The sequence below is a fragment of the Delphinus delphis genome, chromosome 9 (genome assembly GCF_949987515.2).
Source record: "Delphinus delphis chromosome 9, mDelDel1.2, whole genome shotgun sequence".
NCBI classification, from domain to species: Eukaryota; Metazoa; Chordata; class Mammalia; order Artiodactyla; family Delphinidae; genus Delphinus; species Delphinus delphis.
In genome coordinates this window covers 49595657-49621102 of record NC_082691.1, presented here as the reverse complement: position 1 = coordinate 49621102, position 25446 = coordinate 49595657, and the positions used below count along the sequence as shown (strand labels likewise).

Sequence of the window (25446 nt, the reverse complement as noted above, 5' to 3'; positions counted from 1 at the left end):
AAATTCCAAACCTTTAACAATATTTCAAAATACATATTCTGAAACGTGTCTTATTCCACAAAGATAAAAGCACTTATCTCTCCACAATTTGTCAAATTTCTTTTGGATTTAATGATTTCTTTGCTGCTCTCTATTGGGACACATGGTCAATTAGGTTCACACTGAACACTAAAATTAAGACTAGTCATTAAAATTAACGAGGCATTATTGTTCACAAGCAAATGAAGAAATGCAAAAACATTTGGGAATCCTCATGATTTTAAAAGTTTACCCTGCAAAAAATTTAATAATATTCTCAGTGGAAAGAAAATACTAGATACTATTTGTTATAATATCTCAAAGCTAATGCTAGAAAAAAAGATTAAACATTTTCAGATTAATGGCAATATTTTTCTGGCTAGCCTACCCATAATTATCACAAATTTCATTATTGTAAATTTCATAAATTCTAATAAGTGTTTTTAAATCAGAGGCTACACAAGAGAGTGAAGAACCTTTCATGAATCCGGAGGAAGAATTTTATTACCTGAATTTATATTTAATGCTTAATTTTAACAGCTGTAACAGAATGCAATTCTTCTATGACTTCTAATGAGATATTTAAATACTGTAATATTCTCAGTCGAATTCTACTTATCATGATGATGTGAAGCCCTTCATAGCAAAGAGGTATGCATATTTGTGAACTTTCTGATCCCCTATTTCTAAAATAGTGGCTGATCTATTTTAGATGCTTAATAAGTAGCTACTGAATAAATTAAGTAGTGGATGTATATGATTAAATATTAGTTTAAGATACGCAAAATCTTTTGACTATATTATTAATAGAATATTTTTAAACACTGAAAATATGTTATTATATATGGATGTAGAAATGAGTTATTTACAGATAAATCAATACTGTGTTAGATGAAAGATATGCTAAGTTTTCATAATCTTCTTAAAAAATTTATTTATTTATTGGCTGCATTGGGTCTTTGTTGCTGTGCTTAGGCTTTCTCTAGTTGTGGCGAGCGGGGGCTACTCTTCGTTGCGGTGCGTGGGCTTCTCATTGCGGTGGCTTCTGTGGTTGTGGAGCACGGGCTCTAGGTGCACGGGCTTCAGTAGTTGTGGCCGTGGGCTCTAGAGCTCGGGCTCAGTAGTTGTGGTGCACGGGCTTAGTTCCTCCGCGGCATGTGGGATCTTCCTGGACCAGGGCTCGGACCCGTGTCCCCTGCACTGGCAGGCAGATTCTCAACCACTGCGCCATCAGGGAAGCCCTCATCATCTTTTTGGATATTATTTGATACATATTCATAACATTGTATGTTGGTAGTAAGGTGTAATGCACCCCTGTGAATCCTGGTTCAACACGTGTTTCTCTCCTACCCTAGCCTCTTGCCTCTCTCCAACCAGAGTAAACATTTTGGATTTTGTGTTTATCATCCCATCCATTTTAAATATAGTTTTATTATCCATGTATGTATGCTTAAAACATATTGTCCATTTTTCTGGGTTTTGAGCGCCTATAAAAATAGTAAACTGTATGCAGTCTTCTGGGGTTTGTTCGGTTTTTTTTCAACATTACGTTAAAAACATTCGTTCATGTTGCCAGGCAAGCTTAAGTTCATTGCTGCTATAAATGTTCACTGTGCGAATACCCCACAATTTATCTATTCTCTTGCTGCTGGACTTCTGGATCTCAACTGGTTTGTGGGTTTCCAGTGTTTTCCTATACACACATTGCTCAGTGATCATGACTGTGCATGCCTTTGGGTGGACATTTGCAAGTGTTTCTTTTTCTTCTTTTTCTTTTTTTTTGGCCATGCTGCGTGGCTTGCAGGATGCTAGTTCCCCGACCAGGGACTGAACCCAGGCCACAGCAGTGAAAGCGCCAAGTCTTAACCACTGGACCGTAAGGGAATTCCCTGCAATTGTTTAAGTGCATATCTGGAAGTGGGACTGCTAGATCATAGGGTACAGTGATACTCAGCTATGTGAAATATTCTGTTTTCCAGCCCATATCCACTGCAATGACCTTAACTGAGGATAAAATTCTCACTGAGGTTCTAAATTGAATATTCCTCCTTACTGAGGAGAGTAAGTTTCTTTACTTAAATGGCATTGATGTCTCCTCTTTGGTGAAATGTCTGTTCATGTCTTTTTCTTATTGAAATTGTAGGAGTCCTTTTTTATATTTGACACACTTATCATTAGTCGGCTAGATATATTTAAAATATCATCTTCCAGCTTGTGGGTTGTCTTTTCTTTAATGTTTTCTTTTGATGAACAGAAGTTCACAAGTTTAATATGGTAAAATTTATCAATCTTTTCTCTTAAATAAAAAAATTTAGGTGTTATTTAAGATATCTTTCCCTCCCCCAAACTCAGAAAGATACTCCTCTACACTTTTATATAATAGTTTAAATTTTTGCTAAATCCTTAATCTACCTAGACATGAGTTTTGTATTTCCTGTGAAGTAAGAATCTAATTTTATGTTCGCCATATGCTGAGCACCAGTCAATAAATTGACCTCCTTTTCCCTAATCTGTGATCTCTGGTACCATCTCTTTAGACATATATCATTGTTCTTTATGTAGATGGATCTGTCTCTGGGCTCCCTATTTTATTCATTGGTTAATTTGTCTATCCCTGTATCAATACAAACTTATGATTGATTACTACATATTTACAATAAATCTTGCTATCTGGAAAGGAAAGAAATCTTTCCCCTTTTTATTCTTCTTTAAGCATGTCTTGATTTTGCTTTATTATCTTCTTTATAAATTTTAGAATTAGTTGCCAACTTCCATGAAATAACCTACTGAGATTTTTTTATTGGAACTGCATTGAATCTATAGATCAATTAGGGGGAAAGTGATGCTTTCATGATTTTCAGTCCTCCTATCCCTGAATGAACTATCTTTTCATTTATATAGGCATTCTTTAATATCAACAAAGCTTTATAATTTTTCCCATACAGAACTTGCATACCTTCTGTTAGATTTATTCCAAGTACATTATAATTTTGTTGCTACTAAAAAAATGGTATCTTTTAAAAACATGTATTTTTCTCAGTACTTGTATTTAATGAATAAATATAACTAAATTTTTAATATTGATCCCATAGCTTACTGCGAGGCTTTCTGAAGATTTTAATAGCCTATAGACTCTTTATATCATTGACTATTCCATTTCTTCCTTTCGAATAGTTATAAATTTCTTTTTCTTTCTTTACTGCACTGGATAGGACTTCTAATATATTCTGTAATAGATGTGATACAGGGGGTCATTCTTGTTTTGTTCCTGAATTTAAATGGCATTCCTCTAGTGTTTTCCCATTAAAAAATGATGTTTGCTATTATTTTTGATAAATAACCTATTAGGTTAAGGAAGTTCACTTATATTCCTAGTTTGCTAAGAGTTATTTTTTTCTTATCAAGAATAGGTGTTGAATTTTATTACATGCTTTCTCTGAATCTTCAAGGTGATTGTGTTTTGCTTTTTTAATCTAGCAAGGTGGTGACTTACATTTATATATTTCTATTATAACTTTACTGAATATTTTAAAAATTATTTTGACAATAACTCCAAATAACTTTTTCTTATATCTACATATATTTCTATCTTATATCAACATTGCCTTAAGAAAGCAGATTTATAGATAGAAATCACTGAAATGTCATGTTAATACAAACTTCAGTTCAAATGAAGAAACACCTTCTCTCAGCCAGCATGGAAGTTCATATCCAGAGTTCACGGCTGATTAAAACTTCGGAGAACAACTCAAAGCATGTAATCTCCTGAGAATCTACAGAAATTCTACAAATTTTTGGTGGTAGAAAACATGCCACGCAGGACTTATGCAAACTCCTGGCAATTCCACTAGCAGTTCCTATGCTGGTGCCCTGGTCACTACCAGTAAGCTTTTATGGAATTGAAGAGTTAAATTCCAGTTTAAGATCCTAGAGGCATCTAGGCATAAAACTATAGTAGGCCTCTCCTGCCGTTAATGGCCATTATAATTCTGATTTTGTTAGGTATAGTAAAGAGTGAAACACCTTTAGCTTTTACATCCATTCATTAAAAAAAAATTAATTCCCATTAAAGGTTTGATGTCATCACTGTTTTTGTTTCAATTTCTAATATCTTCCAGGTATGATATTAGGTACTGGTAAAAATCTGATTAATTATAGCACCATCATCACTCCCAAAGTAAAGGTCAAACATATCCGCATGGCTTACAGAGCCCTCAAAGATCTGCTCCTACCAACATCAACACCTGCATTCCCATCATTTGCCCTCTGGAGTGCATCCTGTCCTCTAGCCACACTTGTAGTTCTCTAAGACTATGTGGTTATGTTTATGCTTCCAAGATTTTGATGTGCTGCATCTTCTGCCTAAAATAGCCTTCCTTCTACTTAGTGAATTTCTGTCTACCCTCTTATAACTCTGCATCAAACAGCCCCTTCTTATTATAACAGTTATGTCAGTGCTGGCTAAGTTTGGGTTTCCATTCAGTGCTTCAACCCCTGAACTGTAAGACATGGCAGAGCACAGCTACTATTCATCTTTCTACCACCGACACCTATCATAATGTTCAGCACATGGTAGGGGCTCAAAAGACGTCTCCTTAATGACTGAATGAACATGAAATCTGAAATTAAAATTTGGAGAAAATAAGTGTTTTAAGTTTTTGTTCATTTTATTAAATAGAATTCACAGTAATTTATTTCTTTTAAATACCTTTTAATTTTTTCACTAATTTTAGATGACGCTTTTTTACATAAAAGCTGAAACAAAAAACTCTGTAGATGAACAGAAAGGAATGGTACATTTGCAAATGTTATCTAGTGTGTTTTCATGCATAAAATACTGAAAACCACTGCCATGTAATTTTAATCACAACATTTGAAACTCAAATTACAAAAAAATCAAGAATATAATTTTGCTCTTTCTAAGTAAATTACCTCAATGACTGTTGGTTTCCCCACATTTTCAGCCGTTGGAGACCCATATAGGACTCCATCACTATATGGTGTCCTTTGGATATACCGAAGCCATCCAGGCCGGTCTGGGTAACCCATTAAATTTGTGTTAAATGTTATGGGATCATTACTAATCTCGCCTAGGTAAGAAACACAGAAGTAAGATATAAGACAGTTATTTTCACATGTTGCTTTGATTGTTTCAATAAAAATATGTCTGTCTAAAATTTTTTTTCTTAACATTTGTAGCAAATTAAATACACACCAAAATAAAATCCATCTGGGAATTTAGATTAGGGCCTCATGTAAGAAAAATATCCTTTTGGTTGTTTAGTTAGTCTAGAAATCTGATTCAACAAAGAAAGCATATTCACACAATTTGGGGGTAAATTTCCTTTTCTTTTTTGAGGGGAGGAGGTCACATAGCAGTGGAAAAGTTCTACCAATGAGACAACTATCTTTCAGGAAAATCCCCTAATCATGTTGATGTATTCATTCTTCTGAGAAACCTTCCTTTCATGAAACTCTGAGCACTATCAAACTCATCTTAAGGGATATCTCAAAATTATAAAAGTGTCATCAAAACAAAAATAATGTAATTTAAAAACAATGGAGGATGAGTTGAAAAAATCCAAATCCAAGTCCAAAAGAACTGCAGTAACATGACATTTATTAATAATAAATAATAATGGTGTCATTTTATTAGCATGTGCCTGGCCTCTACAGGCACTATTTCATCTGATTTTCAAACATACCAATGAAAGTAGTACTCTTATTAGCCCTAATTTATTGACGAAATACGTAATTTTCCATGTTAATTCTTCATGGTCATATTAAGTGGTGAAACTAGAATTTTTTTTTTTTTTCCTTGCAGTACGCGGGCCTCTCACTGTTGTGGCCTCTCCCGTTGCGGAGCACAGGGTCCGGACGCGCAGGCTCAGCGGCCATGGCTCACGGGCCCAGCCGCTCTGCGGCATGTGGGATCTTCCCGGACCGGGACACGAACCCGTGTCCCCTGCATCGGCAGGCGGACTCTCAACCACTGCGCCACCAGGGAAGCCCCTGAAACTAGAATTTAATCTTGGTTGACTCCAGAAATATGCTCTTAACTACATTTTCTTCTCCAGTGTTGAAGCTGCTGCTCACAAGGTTTAGCTATATAGTTTTGCAAAAAGAGCATGCCCCTCACGAGAACACATTTTTTAAGTAATTGATGAAAAGACTGCCTTGTTTCTTGAATGCTGGTGAGAACATGCTTAACTATATTTTACGAGTGTTTTCAGGTATGCTATTCATCATATAATCCACAAAAATAATATTTATATTAATTCTAATGCTGGAATTTTCAGAAATTCATTTTTATTTGTTACTTAAGTAAGAGTCATAATAACAATGTATTTTCTCTTGCTATTCTTTCTGTATCTTCGTTAATTTGATGGCATTTGTGACAATCCAACATAACATAATTTAAACCGATAGTAAATTAAATAGGACTTCGTAACTGGTATTGCTTTGAAGAAAAATTAATCTCCATTATATGATTATGAAGTTATATAAAATTATCTCATATTGTAAAAGTTTTTTTGAGAACTCTTTCTTAATACCATATTTCAATCTCTTCTACAACATATGTATAGTTTTCCAAAAATCAATGTACTCTGTAAGATTCTTAAGTCTTAATGTGTAAAATTGTAATTGTACATCTATAATTATTTCTCTGAGAATATAGGTAGATCATTTGTCAGAAGCACAAAACTCAAGACTAGGAAATCAGAAATACACTTTCTTTAAATTTCAAAAATGAGTTATTTCCTTCGGTAATTAAATTTTTAATCTTAAAATGGGAAATATTCTATAACAATCAATTTATCACATATCCAGACCATGTCAAGTAATGTCAGTAATATTTGATCATATATCATCTAGACTATGCACATTGAACAAAAAGAAAAATTTAGTAAATTAACCACTTTTTTTCCCGCCAGAACATACCAGGTTTTGGGTAAGGTGGAAATTCCCCCTTAAAATACTCTCTTTCCAAAACATGTACAAAGAGGACACCTGCAGATGGGTAGACATTCCGATCAGAGTGCACCTTGGAGAAAATAGTGTACACTGAAAACAAAGAGGGAAGATAAGAGACAGAAAGACAAATAATGAGCTCTGCTTTTGAAAATTCACTTACACTGTAAAGAAGGGTTTCACTATGTAGAAATTTCTGAGAAAACTGAAGCAACATGCAAGATTGTTAAGAAGTTTGTTTTAAAGGGGAGTGGTTTTAGGACAAAGCATGGAACAACTCTCAACTTGCTGTGTTTATAGACTTTTCAAATATTATGTAAGCAGAATTAGGCATATTTAATATTTTAAATTATTATTAAATAATAAAGACATCCATGAAATCTCTTTTGTAATTTTTATGGAGATTATTACCAACAAAATACATCATGAGAACTGATCAGCTATATAATTGCTACAGTATATTTTTTCTTTTTCCTTTTTTCAAAGCAAAGTATAAAGAGTCATTTTTTTTAAATGGTAACAATCTCCACCATATTAACTGTCTGCCAGACAGAGCATATCGGACTACATAATACCACTGATATATGTAAGATGACTTTCATATACATTGATACTTATAAAAATGCATTGGATACTCTTTCTTTGAGTATTATTCCCCCATCTTTCCTGGAAATGATTTATTCCACTTTACCTGATCTCGACATTTAATAATTCACACATACAATCTAGTCTATTATGCTACCTCCTAAATAAGCAATAACAATTACATCACAAAATTCAGTGCAAATCATTTCTTTAAGTGAAATGGGGCAGATTTCATGATTTACTGGTTACTTAAGATACATGATGTGAGTACATTAAAATGACCAAATTGGTTTGATTAGTTTCAACTTATCGTTTTTTTCCTCTGATATCATCGTCTCCACCAACACAATACTGCCATTACCCTTGTCACCTCTACAATCTCTTTTGATTTTCTATCTTCCTGTTTGGCTACTGGCTGCAATTTTTAAACAGATAAACCCTATCAGGCAAGTTCTTTCTCTTAGTCACTGATGGATTTGTAAATGTAGTAATTAACCTTAAGAACTCAAGGCTGCTCACTCCCGGGCTCACAACTAACTAAAAGCCCTTGGATGGCAAAATCACTGACAGTGAATTTTTCAGCATAAAAATAGGAACTCCCACAAAAATGTTTCTTTATCTGTGAAAACTTGCCCCTACAGTTCTGTGGATGGCTGCCAAAAATGGGGAACTGAACTAAAATATTTGGCTTGTAGCTTCATGTATCCATAGCTTTACTACTAAAAACACAACTTCAAAGGCTGCGGTAACAGAAGGAAGGAAGCGGCAAGTTAGGTTTAAATTAGGTAATAGGGAGGCTCGTTCTTTCCTGACTTGTTTTGTACTAGCACTGGTAAGCATTCCCATGGCATTTAGAATACCCATTCTCTACCCAAGAGCAATTTACTCACCTGTGAAAATGGTCCCGTTCCAAAAAAACAAGAATAAGTGAATCACAGAAAAATAGTAAGGATGAGAATTAGAGATTTTTCACCAGCTGGATTCCATGGCATCCGCTGAATGCTTGGTGCTGTGGAGAATGTGAAGATGAAGGAGACCCAGTCCCTGCCTTTCATGAGCTCACCATCTGGTTTGGGAGACCAACACTCCCCTAACTAGGTATGACCCCAGAGAGACAAACTGCTCTGGCAAGACCTGGAAAGATGGTGAAGAGCAATGGAAGCTGGAAAGACCTGGGAAAGGTTTATATAAGAAGAATTCAATATGGCTTTTAAAGTGCTAGCAAGATTCTGAAACTCAGAGATGGGCAATTTCAGCTTTGAAATGTACAAGATACAAAAGTGGGATACTGCAGGGCCCTTTCAAGAAATGGAATTAAGCCAGTAACGCTAGATCCTGGTAGGGGGGAGGAAAACTGGGAAGGTGAGTCAAATTATGGAGAGCTGTGAACTCCTGGTGAGAAGTTATTTCATTCTATACAGAAAGGTGTTTAAATTCTAGATCACAATCCTACATCCACGGCACAGGAATGTTTTGCATAATTCAAAGGAATCTCTTTGGAGCTTATCCAATTTATTCTTTTTAGAGATTAAAAACACCTTGAAGTCCAGCACTGAACTTTATTTACCTTTGTTATTTTCTCGGCACCTAGAAGGTGTCTGGCATATGTGAATAATTTTATAAATGGATGAATACATTCTAATACAAAGCACTGTAGAGGGAAACACAGTTCTTATGTTTGTGTTCTAAATATATATAATTCTTAACTTCATTTTCAGTTTTGTAACCTAAATTAATTCTCATATGTGTGTAGCAGTTTATGGGTTACCATCCTCCATTTACATTATAAACTACTAACAGTCTCCCGTAGTTTTTGCTGACATAAGGTGGTAAAAGCTAGCTTATAAATCAAAAAGAAAAGTTGTTCATATTAATAATATTGAAATGGTCCTATTTTCTATATGGCCCATGGCAGGGCCTAAAATAGAACCATAAAAGGGTACTTGTCACTATTTATTACCTCACTTCAAGGACTAGTGTAGAACATCTCACTTTCTGCTTTCATAAAACAAAACAAACAAACAAAAAACAACAACAAACAACATTTCTACAATCTACAGAGCCAAACCACAATCTACCATGGCCCTCCTGGGTTTTAAGATTACATGCGCATTTCTTTATTCATGTGTAAAACTGCCTTTCTGCAATCTGCTGAACTGCATACTTGCTGGTCAGTTACCTTGGCAACTCTGCAGTAAAGCCCGCTTCACTGTAAGTATAGTATGCCATTCACTTTGAGAAAAACATGATACAGATGTATGACACACTCATCATCTAGAAATGGAAAATGACTATGCCACTATGTTTTGTTTGTGAAAATAATACTTCCTTTCTGTAGCATCAGTTTAAATTATGGGCACCCACAGCACATTTTAGAGAAGTGCCCTTTACCTTACCCTTCCCATTTGTTACTTGCAAAAACAAACAGCTCTTCAACAGAGGCTATTTGGGCAGTATTTACACCTAGCTTCCTTTCAAAAGCAACAAAGTGACACACAGAATTCAGACTTATGGGCTCTTGTTCTAAACATGAGCGATATAAACAATACTGATAGGGTTTGCACTAACACCAAAAAAGTCTGTTACTTAACAGTGAACACATGTTGCACTCACCTATGTCTAGGTAGTACTCACAAACAGCAAGCTTGATGCATATTGTTTTCCCTAAAAGAAAGTCTTGAAAGTGAAATTGAAACACTTTAAGAATCTCTGAAATACACATCTCTGAAAAAAAATCTCTGAAGAGTCTCTGAAATATACAAGCATACAGTGCCTTGCTAATCAAGCTGAGGTCACAGGGTCTGGCTGCTCTGTGGATTGCATGGCTCTCCAATCGTCTAGGGCTGCAAATCCATTACCTCTGCAAACACATGCCACTGGATACAAATGAAACTAGAAACCAGTCTGTGGCTAAATCCGTGCAAATCCATCACCATTAATGGGCAAAACAATTAAACCAAAAGTCCAACCCACGGGGGGTCAAAAACATCATCTTCAAACCGCAAGGGTAGCTGGATTTGCAAAGATTAAAAACTGAAGACGGGTAGTCATAAATAATGGCATTTTTTACAGGAAAAAGTACATATCTGAGTTGAAAAGAGCAAAAGGATATGTGGGCAAGTGGCAGGGTTATATTTCACCCTCCCTAAATGCAGGTCCAATATTCCTTGTTAACATGCTACCAAAATCTTTCTATAAAACTGTTCCCTGTATGTTTTAATCATAAGGCATAGAAACTACAAACCATTTTCGAAAATGTATCTTATGGGACAGCAGAGAGCCAAGAACCAAGTAACAGACGGTGATGGCGGTAGCAATAAAGTGGGACCTCATGCTAGCTAAATAGCATCCTGTCTTCCTTTATTAATAGTCCATTTGGAATTCTCTCCCTATGGGAGCAACACTGAGATGAAAATATGAGGGTGCACATTTGTGTGCTTATTTACAATTACTTAAAAACAAAAGCAAATCTGTATGTGTTTAGTAAACATCAAATTTTGAAAGGGTTTGGTGGTGCATTGCTAACGAATCTAGAGCATATAACACTTCACAATTATCACAATGATTTTTTTAATGGCATATGCACGTGCACAGGCACATACAAAGTCCACTCTCTACAAAAGAGTCCGGAGAACCCCTATCAGCCCTTTTTCTGCATCAAGAACAAGGACATGACTATAAACTGGCTGCTGAGTGTGACACCCTACAAGTCTCAGCTAGATTTAAGTCTTAAAGTCTCTCCTCTGAAGTCATAAAGGATTGTCAGTATTCACGTCAAGGTGATCTCTCTCTCATAGATGCTTTATCAACAAATTAATCACTTTAAAAGGTCCACTTACATCATCATTTTCTAATTTTTGCAGTTTGAGAGAATACAGTAAAATCTCAGTTTAGCAGGAACCCCAACGAAGGAAACATTTTAGAGACCTGAGTTTTCTAAAGTACTCAGCGGTCGATCCTTCTTCATTATGGCATAAGATCATCATTTGGCACATCAATTATTGCACTTCCCTCTATAATACAGTCATGCCCTTATGGACTGTTTGGTTGCCTTGTAATTTACCGATCCCAGTAGCACTAGCGGGTCACCGTTTGCTAATGCTTTTTATGGTTGTGTGTTTTATAGATTTTCTGTTTTCTCATCTGTAGACACGTTGTCAGCCGTCACTTCTCATTGCTATCCATATGTTTCCTGTAACAGCTCCTCTATCCCTTCTAATTTGCTGCTATTAATCCGCTGCAGGTTTAGAAACGAGGCTACCAAGTGAGGTGGGACTGCATGTTAAAGTAAGAACCAATTTGTACTGTCTTAACGCACGCAGGGCTCTGCCAGGTGTGAAAAACAGGAGCCTGCGTTTGCTGCATCTATTCTTGCTACCCAGAGACCCTTTTGTGGCGTATTTCCTGATTCTTAGTTGACACAGTATACTTCTGAAAGTCTTACTATAATTGGGAGACAGCCATTACTTGAGGAGGTGGCAACATAAACTCTATGTATTAAATGCATTCAGAAATAAATAAGTGTACCACAGAAAGTCTTAATTCAACCCATATGTTACGTAAACAAACTGCCAAATCAAAAGGAGGGGATTTAATGTGCTGTATAAAATAATTTCTTACATATCTGATGTGTGGGAAATATACTGCATAATTTAAACGAAGAGATCTATTGATTAACTGATCTATTAACCTTAGCAATAGCTAAATCAGCCTAAGAACATAACACACTAAAATAAGTAATTTATTAATAAGAAACTGAAGCCCATTTCCAAAAGCATTTCAATTTTGTTAATTTGCCTCTCGTGTTCAGAGAGTTTTAAGACGTAAGCTACTCATTGGGAAACATGACAAGGGTGCTTTAACTGAGTGCAAATTAGTTAAATAAGACAGTGCATATTTTCCAACTGTTCATAGTATTGCCTTAATAGTAAGTATTATTTGAAAAAAATTTGGATAAGAATGATGAAGAAGACTTTTAAATATGTTTAAAATACAAAGATAATACTGAATAGCCACTTATCCGGTACAGTTTTTAAAATAAACTTTTGCCTAAGCAACTAGGTATCCCAATTCCTTAAAATCCTATTTACAGAAGAGACACCACGTCTCTGCTAAAGAATTGGAGTATTATTAAAAAGAAAGTTACACAAAAAATACAATTGCTGAAAACTTATTTTACTATATGATCATCTCTGATAATTAGAAACTGTAAGTACGGACAGAAAAAAAATAAGACTTGACTTCTCTTTTATAGTTTTAATAGCTAAAAGCTCTTTATGACACTCAGAGCCCCTGTATACACAGCACTCCAAGAAGCTGCTACCAATTAGTGGGAATTGATTATAAGAGATGAATTCCATTTGATATCTCTGCACCAAGAGAACTCATTTCAGGGTTTTCAGAGCTTGATATATTTATGGTTTCCTTCCTAATTTATTTTTCAATGTGTTATTTCTATAGTCTAATTGAAATTTAATTACTAGACCAGATAATGTCTGTAGAAAAATAGTTTGAAAGGCATCAATATGCAGCCAGGTACACAACCTGTTTTGGTTTTGTTTTTTTCTTTCCTCTTTAAAATTTACCCTGTGTTTTATCAATCCAGCTTTATAAATCTTGGCTTAGAGTCAAAAGCTTTTCTCGGCAGTCTGCCCTTCACCCCTTAAGTTTACTCAACATCAAAGTACTGAAGGCCATTCATTGGGCAGTGGTCAGCTATTGTTTTATTTCAGTCACAGATAGTCCACACCTGGGCTGTAGAGCTCATCATGGGGAAGGCATTAAATTGCCTTTTAAAACTTCACTCCTCTAAGAGATACGACCACTTTTCTCTACATGAGGTAGAAAAGAAACCACTTCTTGGATCTTTTTCTACAAGAAGCAGAAAGGTTACTTTGTGAGCTTCCCCTCCCCCCAACCAAAGCCACTTACTAAAACCATTTTTCTACACTAGAGTTAAATATCCTGATTTTTCCATAGAATGATCATGCGTTTGTTTTGTTTTGTTGTTTTTTTCTTAAATGTTGGCTGGAAAGTGGTTGCAAACCATTTTTAATTGGTAATCAATAAACTTGGTCTCATAGAACACTGCAGTTGAAAGGGGCTTTAGATGTCATCCTGTCAGGGCATGCCAAATAACTTTCTCTACTAAGAGACAAATCATTGCATTACTTCCTGCTTGGATATGGCCTCAGCATTCTACTCAATCCAGGATTCCTGACAGATAACATCAATCGGAGTTTGCATGCAAAAAATCAAGTTCAGTCCTTCATTTTATAGTTAACAAAACTGAACCCAGAGAGGCTGAATGACAGGTTCAAGCTTACAGGACTAGGAAGAGGAAGAGCCAGGACTTGAACCCAGGGTGGTTACGTATTTTGTTGATTTGCTAACATGAGGTAATACATTTGGTGGCTGTCCATTACATTATTACAACCCACTAAAGTAAACTCATTACTCTCTCTGTAAGATATTTTAATAATGCAGAACTATAATGATAGGATTTAAATTAGAGGAGGAGACCAGGAAGGTAGAAGCTAAAGAATGAGTTCAAGAGAAACTGAGGAAATAAGAGAATGCGATAATCTGAACTGGTTACCTCAAGATGTATTGATCATTTCGATTTTGAGAACTACAGTTATGGCTCAGGTTCCAAGGAGAAAATCAGTTTGAGGTCCAGAGGGAGCATGAAATTTGAAAAAGGAAGAGATGGAGATTCTAGAGAATGCTATGGTAAAGGCCTTGGAATACATTTCACTAAGAAGAGCACCATAGCTGAGCCTGACAGCCGGTTAGAGAGCACCTTTATGGAAAATCAAATAGGAATGGAGGGACATGCTTAAAGAGGACAGAAATTCTAGGGATCAACGTTAAAAAGAAGAAACTGAAGAAAAGGGAAAGACTGCAATTTAGTGCAAAATAGTGTGAAGTCCAGAGGAAGCGTCTTTAGTGATCTCGTGTGAGGCAGCAGGAATCACGGCAGGTCCCAAATCCCTGGGAGATGACAGAAGTAAATTGCAGATGGCAATACTGAGGGCCATCTGGGGCCATAATTGGTAAGATTAGAAAACGGGAAGGGGCTTCCCTGGTGGTGCAGTGGTTAAGAATCTGCCTGCCAATGCAGGGGACACGGGTTCGAGCCCTGGTCCGGGAAGATACCACATGCCATGGAGCAACTAAGCCCGTGGCCACAACTACTGAGCCTGCGCTCTAGAGCCCGCGAGCCACAACTACTGAGGCCGCGTGCCACAGCTACTGAAGCCCATGCGACAAGAGCCCGGGCTCATCAACACAATGAGAAGCCCTTGCGCTGCAATGAAGAGTAGCCCCGCTCGCCGCAACTAGAGAGAGCCTGTGCGCAGCAACGAAGACCCAACGCAACCAAAAATAAATCAAAGAAAATAAAAAGAAAACAGGAATAGTGGATGTGCCGAAGAAGCCGAAGGCCCTCAGCCTGATTAAGGAGCAGCCCAGATAAGGTAGCCGGAGGTGATTCCCTTGAAGGAAACAGAGAAAATCCCTTGAGAATATCTAAGGAGGGTGTGGGGAAAGGACTGTGGGATGATGCGCTTAGATCCTAGAACAGGTGAGTCTAGTGCTTTTGAAAACAACTTTTTGTGAACTTTTCATGAGAGTTTACTGTTATAAAACTCTTTTCTTTTATATTAGAGATGAAAATTCCTTAAAAATGCAGAGGTGTTTGTGGGTTTGTTTCAAAGACAGCAGAGTAGAAGAGATGCTGGCAGCCTTGGTCCTACTGTGAAACAGATCTGGGAGTAGAAGATTCTAGCTGAGGAATAATTTGATGCTAGCTGGAAAAAAGTCAGTGACCCCCCAACTCAGAAATGTAAGAAGAAAATGAGGTAAGCCAGGAATCACTCCTACAAGATACCTAGAAAGTTTTATATGGCAGTAAGGCCATTTTATCACATAAAATTACTGCTCTTTTCAAAATATTTTAAAACTGTTGTTTTTTTAATAGATATTCTGGTTACCCCAAAGTTATGGAGACTAGGCTACTGTTCTGCTAATGTTCTGTTCATGACCACATATAGCCCAAATTGTATGTGGGGTTGGGGGGGGAGGGTACGGTTAAGAGGGATTATAAAGACAAGTAATCCAGAAATATTAAGTGAAAGCTCATATTGATAACTGATATTTTTAAAACAACTAATCTTTTGGTTATTAAGTAAGTCTTTTTCTCCCTGATGAAATGCATTATTTCAAAGGTGCTGACATATTGCTAATGAACACATTTAAGATAGAGAAGAAAAATTTAGAAGGACAATCATTCAAGGGTCAGGCTATCTTTTCCATAGAAAACAAATGCCATCTAATTAGTTAACAGCAAACATACCAATTTGGTTTTGCAACAAAAATCATTCAAAAAATCATCCACAACTAGCCAAAATATTTTATGACCATTTTTCTAAGGTTATGTAAATACTGTTTTTAAACGATTTATGTTAAATGTACTTCTTAATGTTTTTCAATGTTATAAGTAAATTGTTATAATAACCACACTGGGACAATTTTCATAAGTGGCAAGCTAGTGACTGGATAAGGGGCAACAATAGGTTAAAAACAAGAATTATTTTTGGTTAAAAAAAAGGGAAAACTACAGCAAAGGAAAAAAACTTGGAGAATAATGGATTAAGAACACAGAGGATCAGAAGCTTTAGAAGATTAGGAAAACAAAATTTGATTTTTTTCAGACTGACTTATCAAAAAAAAAAAAAAGTCCACACATGACTAAAAAAGCAAAAGGACTATTGGAAGCGGACATTTAACTGACTCCCCAAAAGGATTTAGATTTACAACCTAAACTCACCATCTTTCTTCCCAGCAGTCATTTTTCTGCTGACAATAAAATTGTTGGCCTGTTTGGTCTTCCAGTTAACTGTTCCACTTATGCCATCAGCACAGCTTAATAAAAAAGCTTTTCAGAATAAAACAAATGCACAAAAAATGAAATTAATGTCAAATTAAAATGACTATCACAAATCACCTACTACGTATTAACTGGTATCAGATTCCTTCCAGCCCCAGTGAGCTGTTTAATTCCATTCAATAAATATCTGTTGCATGTCAATACAAGGAATATATGGGGATACAAAGTAAAGACACAGTTCCTGCCCTCCAAGGAGCTTACAATCTATAGGGATTGATAATTCATGTACCAAAATATATATGTAATGTATAATATAGTGTATACACATAGCAATTACACATATACACACAGTGGTAGAAACCATAGCTGCTACAATAGCACTGAGAGGGGAAGCAATTTTCCCTGGCTTGGAATGTTGTGGTAAGTTTAAAACGTCTTTGAAATTTACAGTTGAGTTTTGGAAACATTACACTGGCAGCAATGAACAGAATCAGGGTCAGTGGATACTAAATAGGGGGTTCTCTCTGGAGTGTAGAGTAGCAGTCAGCCCATAATCAGGGGTTGAAGAAAGGAAGAGTAAAGGTGGGGCCAGTTACAAGACATCATGGGAGAGAATACTGACAGTACTTCTCAAATTGCTGGATGTGGGCTAAAAAAAAGAATAATGGCTTTGAAGTTTTGACCCAGGATGACGCAGAACAGTGATGTATTAGGAATGCCAAAAAAGAGTCCATTTCAGTAGAAAGATGACAAATGTATTTGGGGATATGTTAAATGTGGGGTACCAGTTGGATATCCAGGTGAAACCACCTAAGACGAAGATGGAAATAGAGCTCTGGTTCACAGGAGAATCTAAGGCAAGCTTTGGATGCAGATTTGAAGTTCATCACCAGAGAAATGATTATTGAAGCCAAAGCCCCAGTGCAATTCCTTAAAGAGATCATGCTCTCAGGTAACACGCATTAGACTGTCAGGAACAAAATGATCTGGAGAAGATACACATTCACGTTCTTGACCTATTTGCCTATACTATTTCCAATCATCCAAACTACCAATCTTACTGCTTACTCTCCCATTTTTCATCCTTATCTTCCAGACTTGATATTTGGGTACCATTTTCCTAACTACAACATTGGGTCACCATCTCATTCTCCCTTCCTCTAGCCATCTCAGATATGTTCCCTTTGAGTTCAGCTCAGTTCCCAAATCCCCCAGGGTGTACCCCGTAGTTTTGTCCTAGCTTCCGGGGTTGAAATATATAGCAAGAAGGAATGCACGAAAAGTGGGAGGGACAACAAAGGCAGAAGAACATGTTAATAAATACATTTACATAGCAAAAACCAGAGGATAATTCAGCAAAGAAATAAGAGACAAGGCGGTCAGAGAGGTTGGACCACTGAGCCTGAAGTGTCATATACATATGTCAACGGAAGAGTTGTCAAAAAGGAGAGTGTGATCAACATCCTCACTTACTGCAAAAAGGTCAAAGCGGATGAGAGCTCAGAAAAGATTGCTAGATGTGAAAGGGGAGAAGTTATTGGTGACTCCTTGAAAGTGGAGTTCCAATAAAGTGGTAAGAGTAGAAGCCAGACAGCAAAAGGCCAAGACGTAGATGCAACAAACAGAGTTAATCTTTTAAGAACACTGGCCAGAATAGGGAAGCAAAGAGATAAGATGATATGGCAGACTGAGGAGCAGCAAGGTAGAGAAAAAGATTGTTTATTTTCGCGTAGGGAAACAAATTTTGTTTATAAGCTGAGGAAAAGACATAAGGAGAGAGAAAGAGACTAGGTGTAATGAAAAGGAACATAAATGATGAGACACAATCCCAGAAAAACTAGAATGGGTGGGACCAAGCAGAAACATACAATATACATGTATTTGTATATTGTACAGCATATACAAAACATATATGCTTTATACAAGCATATAAAGAAAATACTTCATGAATCAGAGAGTAAGGACAAGTGAAGAGAGAAAACACTTGTTGGGGTACAGGACACCTAATGTTGAAAGAGCTCCTCACCCTAGTAAATCAGAGGTGAAATGGTTATTTCCTTCTCAAACTGAATTCTGAGTAAAATTCTAAACTTAAACTAAATTATGAGAAATACCAAGTCCCCTTCCAAAATGAAAAAAAGAATACAACTCAAAACCCAAGTCATTAAAAATAAACCATCAAACAAAACCTCAGGTGATCATTTCAGTGATACCTGGGAGTGGAAATCAAAGGCCTTAGCACCCCAAGTGAATAAATGAGTTGGTTGGTATTGAATTTTTAAATTATGTAAACCTAAGTATACTAATTTTATATCTACTAAAAGACCAATCTTATGGCTGATTCACCTAATAAATGGTTGATTCACCTAAGAACTGAAGTTATGTCCTTTTAAATCTAGATGAAGAATACAGTAGTCATTTCCTAAATAATTTAAGCTGAAATGGATCGGAAATGTTCATGGCCTCTTGTGGCAAAATATCCCACCTCCAAGGGTTTTCCTAATTGCTGGGTTCCAAAGGCAACATGCTAGTTACATAAGAATCCCCTGGGCAGCTCTCTAAAAATACATATTCTCACACACCCCAAAAACTACAAAATAAAAAAATTTAAAACACATATTCATGACTCCACCATGGAGAATCTAGGTAGGCGGGTTACACAGTTTCATCAGGTGATTCTCACACACAAATACGAACTCTAGAAGACCAACAGAAGACCTACAGAACCCAAGGGTATATAGGATATTCAACCAAGTCACATCAAATGTGACAAACGTAGGGCTAACCTTATAACTGAAAACTTTACTCTCTCTTATCCCCAACTGGCCCACAGATGCAGCCAATTTGCAAGAACATGAAAGTCACTGCTGTACAGTGGGAAATCTCAACCTAGAAAGACAGGAAGCAAGTGGCCAAATTCTTCTCTACAACTCTTCAAAAAACAATGTATATATGTGGACCTGACAAGCAACATTTACATTTAAATCCATCACATCACCTGGTCCTGAGCAAGGTGCTTTCATGCAGACTGTCTAGTTCAATCCATACAAAACCAAGAGATCTGTTAACATGTCTGAAGGTTATAGAGGCTTCATCGAACAGCAGAATGGAGTAAACCCTGCAGGCAAGCAGGCAAGCAGGCACGCTTCAGAATCCTCCACTTTTCCATGGATTGGGGAGTTACCATAAAGAAAGAAGGGCTTGGGTGTCCAGACAGCACCCCTTTTGTTCCTTCCTTTATTCTAGCCCAGTGGTTCTCAGACCATGCTGTGCATAAGAATTATTGTTCAGTTATACACACAAAACTACACATAATGTACTTCATAGGTAATTTAAAGGATTTACTAGGGTAACTTAAGTCTACGGAATTTTTTGCCTTATACTCTGGCTTTTAGAACCTCACTAACCCATAAGATTTAATGTCACTGCACATCCTTGCCGGGTGAACCAACGTATCATTGCTCATGCTTTCCAGGTCCTGTGTAAGTGCAGCCTACTTGGCTTTTACAGACAAGAATTTCAAAATTCAAAAGACAAATGTGATTGGTGCCTCAGTTGTTAAAAAACAGAGGCAGGGTAAAATAGTTTAAACACATCTCACAGATATAGCTCTGTTTTAAGGCTGGCATTGCTTTGAGCATATTCAATTTTTTTAAGTTTATATTGATCCCTCTAAAGTCCTACTTCGACCACAGGAGACCACAGTCCAATAAGTCTAAATAAAAAGACACCTTTTTACTGCTCTACTCACCAGACAATGTCAATAAAGGCAAGACACAACACCACGGATAATGTGTCTGCTTAAACATTCAAGTCCCACACCTTGAGGGAGAAATCTCAGTAACACTGAAATATCTATTTTTCACTGCGTGTCCAAGATCATGGATCCACTTAGCTAACTTCTTGTAAAGAAAATTATTGTAATCTGTACATTGACAAAGGCAGAATACTCATTGGGGAAAAAAAGGTAGTATTTTAATAAGTTTAATTTTCATTAGAAAAGGAGCACACCATTTTTTTTCTGTGAGAACAAATTTCCTTAGGATGGGAAAACATGACTCAATTTTTGAAACTATTTACTCTATACATTACTTTTCAAGATTAAATCTAGTGTGTAAAAAAATAAAGTCAGCCTGTATAGACTGATTCTTGGACTCCTTCCAAAGATAACGGACCATCCTCAGAAATCCTGAAAGAACTCCACTGTGCTCATTGGGTTCATGATAATCTATGCTACATTTGTACCTGGATAGGAGTTTTGCTCTAATTCATAAACACAAAAGCAAAGAATAATATGAATCTTGTGTTTACAGAGCCCAGACTAAGAAGACAGTCACACAATTAGCTAGCATAGCATGGTATACAATTTAACCAATTCCTCAATGCTCCCTCTCAAAACTCATCAAAGCCTGAATTAATCCAATGGTGACTGGCATGCCCTTAAATTCCCTAGAAACCATTCAATCCTTAAAGTTTGTCTTAAGGTTCCATGATTCATGCGGAGTCTTGTAGCAGCATGACTGCATCTCATCTGGCCTGGGGCAAACACTCTCTGAAGAGACATGACTCTCCCAAACCTGAATAATTTGCTGACTTGGTGAGGAAGGGTTTGCTATTTAATAAAAGCAATTGAAGAGCTGTGAATAGTGACTGATTGCTGATGAGCTAATCAAAATGTCAAGGGATAGAAATAATAAATAATAATTTAGTCTGACATCACTGTCCAAGTAAATAGCAGAATATGCCAGATGAAATATAATCTGATTAACACACTCACCTTAGAACCAAACTGTCAAGTCTTTCTCTTGTTCTCTGTTTCATCTGTCTCTTTTCCTATTTCACTCAAAGGGGACAAAGACTTCGTTTTCATAAATTGGATAGACAGCTCATGTCGCCTACATCTCTTCCCTTCTCTTATCATTCCCCATGTCATTATGTCTCTCCCTTGCCCTCTACATTTTCTCTTCCCTTTTCTATGCAACTATCCTTAATACTTTTAAAATTGTCTCTTATGCTGAAATCTTGTTTTTGTATTTTTCTCTCTAAAAATGTTAGCTGACATTATCATTAGCTACCAAGTTTTGAGTGCTAAGTACAAGGCACTGAAGGTTTTATACATAACTATTCTAATCCTTACATCATCACTATGTGAAACAGGTATTATAACTTCCATTTTACAATGAGGATAAGAAGTCTTAGGAAATTATGTAGCTTATCCCAGGTCATTATGTTTAGTAAGTAGCAGAGTTGGATTTTGAACCCATTTCTTGATTGACTTCAAAGTCCCCGTTATCTACTCATCCATACGATCCCCAAATGGTTAAATGGGAAAGCACTCTGTGAACTGTATATTTCTTAAGTAATTTGAGATATTATTATTATTACTAGTAGGTCCTCTTCAACTTACTTTTCTTTCTAGAAAAAAATAAGTTTTCCCTGACTGCTGGCTAAGAAACAGCTAGCAAGGAGGCAATGCCCATGAGAATTAATCCTATGTGTTATGTACGTATGTACACACACACACACACACAATTCATTAAAAGAGGAAAGCTAAAAGGTTAGTTGGAACCTATGGAGAAAAAAATGGCTTTGCTGAGAACTGTCCACCCCAACCTCAAAGGGAGTCAGAAACAAATATTCCTAAGAAAAGTGTAATAGCAAGACTTCAAACTGAAAATGCCAGAATGAGAAGCCTCTACACTTTGTTAAAACAGAAGAGCCTGGCGGGGCAGAACGTTAAGTAATTAATATAATTTAAAGTTATTAGAATTTTATAATTTTAGCACAAGCTAGGTAAGATTTTAGACTTTAGAGTGAAATAAAAATTGGGAGCACAGAAAGGTAGGGTTTAAATCAGCATCTCTGGAGACAGAGTCCCTGGGTTCAAAACCCCAGTTTTTCTCCACTGGGCGAGTTATTCAATGTCTCTGTACCTCAGTTTACTCATCTGGTAGGGCCAGAACAGTGCCCACTTCATAGAGGCATTGTGAATATTAAATGAGATAATACACTTAAAACCCTTAGAAGAGTGCTTAGCACACAATGATGTTCTCAAAAAATATAAGCTATTATTACATTTACTCTTCACTTGATATGAAGGAAATTTTAGATTTCTTTAAATGTGTTTTTTTTAAAAAAAATAGATGTTCAAATGGAAAAACTATTGTCACTACAGTTGGCATTATAGAATATAGCACTCTTTTTTTTTTTTTTCTTCACGGTCATGAGACACATGAAAAATGATATTTGTATGGCAGAGTGGAGTAAATGCTAGAGGCTGCTCACCAGCGGAAGGAGAAGCCCAGGGGCTCCAACCACCCCAAACTTCACAGGGCTAAGAAGATGGCAGCTTAGCAAGTCTTCATTCCCAGTACTGGCCAAGGCAGACTGGTTGAGAGCTGCAAAAGCCAGGTGTGATAAGAAGCAAGTTATAATTGAGGATACGGGGGCCGGGGGGAAGGGTACGCTGGGACGAAGTGAGAGAGTGGCATGGACATATATACACTACCAAACGTAAAATAGTTAGCTAGTGGGAAGCAGCCGCATAGCACAGGGAGATGAGCTCGGTGCTTTGTGACCACCTAGAGGGGTGGGATAGGAAGGGTGGGAGGGAGGGAGACGCAAGAGGGAGGAGATCTGGGAACATATGTATATGTATAGCTGATTCACTTTGTTATAAAGCAGAAACTAACACACCATTGTAAAGCAGGTATACTCCAATAAAGATGTTAAAAAATTAAAATAAAATAAAAAGAAGCAAGTTATATTGATATCTGTACTCTCTGACTCTCACAAACTCTTAGGTATTTATTCTGAGGAAATAATGCAACAAAAGCAAAAACTGCATGGACACAAGATTCAACTTTGCATTACACATATCAAAACTGGATGAAACATTAAATGTCTGATAAAAAAAGTGTTGGTTTGATAGAATAGTTCATGGAGAAGGGAGGGTTATCCACTTCTCTTTGGAGTTTTACACCTTTGCTCAAATAGCCCAACCAAGGCACGTACTGGGTTTTCACTGCCCGGAAATGGTACTATCTATATTCTATCTGAGAAACACTAGATGCATAAGGAGCACCAGTGGGACCCTTGAAAATGGGATACATAATATATGCAGTAGTTACACGCACCATTACAATTTAATGTCCTCATCTGCAAAATGTTGGACTTTTTTGAAATTAATAAAATTAGCGAAAGTTAGAATACAAAATACTATGCAGACGGGGAAATCTAGCCTAACAGTGCAATCTAGTGGGAAAGGATTAAAAGGCAAAGTGGTTAAGAGCTACTGGGTTAGGGAAGCAAAACTGTAGGAAAAAATTCTGCTCAAAATAAAAAATATAACAATAATATACTAATGGGTCTTTACTTGAAACAGTCATTATTTTTCTTTATTATAGAAGCCACACATTTTCATTGTAATACATTCAAATAGTATAACCATGAGGGTATAAAATATAAAAGTCCCCTCCAATGCCATCCTCCTAATGCCACTGCAGAGGGTACCCACTCTTAATAATCCCTGCATCTTTCCATATTCTATGCATATGCAAACGTACGTTTATACACATACACATATAAACACACACATACACCATGCGTTTCTTTACATAATGTGATCACACTTTCTCCCTTAGCATATATCTTGAACGTGTTTACATGATATCACATTTTAAGACTGCAAAGCTTCATGCTGTGTGGCTCAATCATAATTTATTTATCATCACCTCAAACTCAGCCTGTCCAAACTAGGACTCCTGAATCTTTCCCTTAAAGTTTGGTCCTCTTCTGGCATTCTTCATCAGAAGCATGGTATCACCATTAATTCTCATGAATACAACAGAAATCTAGAAATCATGCTTGATATTTCCTGTCACTCTCCACCCCAATGTCAATCCACAACCCACTCCGATTGCTGTTTACCCCTCAAGATATCCCTCCTATCTTCATTTCCCCGTCACCACCCCAGCCCGGAGGTCATCATCTCTATTCTGGGTTAGAAAAGTAGCCTTCGAACTACCGCTTCTATTCTGACCCCTCCAATCCTTTCATCACAATGCCGCCAAAGTGCTCTTTTTGAAATGCAAATTTGATCAAGTCCTGCTTAAACCCCTCCAAAGACTTCCCGTTGGTTTTAGGATGAAGATTACACTCTTTAAGGCAGTCTAACAGACCCGGTAAAATTTGCTCCCTGACCCCCTATCTAGCCTCCTTTCATATTGTAGTTCCCCTTCCCTCCCGGCTCCAACATCACTGGACTTTTTCCAACACCTTCTATTTGCCAGGGCAACCTGCCCCAGGGCCTCTACAGAGCTCTTCCTTTGACCTCAAATATACCTTTCCTCTTCACCTCTCTTAACGTTTACTCATCCTTCAGATCTGAGTACCTACTCAGAGAAGCCTTCCTTAATCCCCCTGTCTGGCCAAATCCCCTGCTTAGAAATTCTACTAGTGTTTGTAGCACTTACCGTAGTTCTGAGGGCACATTTATATGTGTGATTAATTGATTAATCTTTGTCAACCCCGCTAATGTAAAACTTCTCTAACGGCTGGGAAAGTGTATTCCCCAGCATCTAACACAGTCTCAAAACCAGTCAATACTCAAAAAATAAATGAATGAAAAAAGTATTAGTTAGTAAGATGACCCAATTTTTTTTCTAGTTTTTCATTATTACTATCAATCCTACAACAAACGTCCTTATATTTTTATTTTTCATCACTTAAAGGAGTATATTTGTAAACTAAACTAGAATTTAAACGGCTAGACAAAAAATAACATACATTTCAAATTTTGATAAGCACATGTAGCAACCTGTTCTGTTTCCACTTCTGCAGTACTGGCCTTTGATTAGAATCAATTCTATAACTACAAAAAAATGAAAGATGTTAAAGGTGCTACACTGATTTAACTCTTTCATAGGACAGAAGAGCCACAGACATTTTACCGCACAGTGAGAAAACACCAATTTGCTAAG

The 25446-nt window shown here is 36.8% G+C and overlaps 1 protein-coding gene across 5 annotated transcripts in view; it reads right to left on the bottom strand.

Moving 5' to 3' along the window:
• Window positions 1–25446, bottom strand: part of SGCE (sarcoglycan epsilon) — a 67730-nt gene that overhangs the window by 34901 nt on the left and 7383 nt on the right. For 3 of the 5 annotated variants that reach the window (XM_060019894.1, XM_060019896.1, XM_060019895.1), the window contains exons 2-4: window positions 16406–16513; window positions 6961–7083; window positions 4951–5108 (exon numbers count right to left, since the gene is read on the bottom strand). In XM_060019894.1, coding sequence (XP_059875877.1) covers window positions 4951–5108; window positions 6961–7083; window positions 16406–16513 — 389 coding nt within the window. The remainder of the gene's footprint in view (window positions 1–4950; window positions 5109–6960; window positions 7084–16405; window positions 16514–25446) is intronic. The other 2 variants (XM_060019897.1, XM_060019898.1) reach the window with 1 other exon arrangement.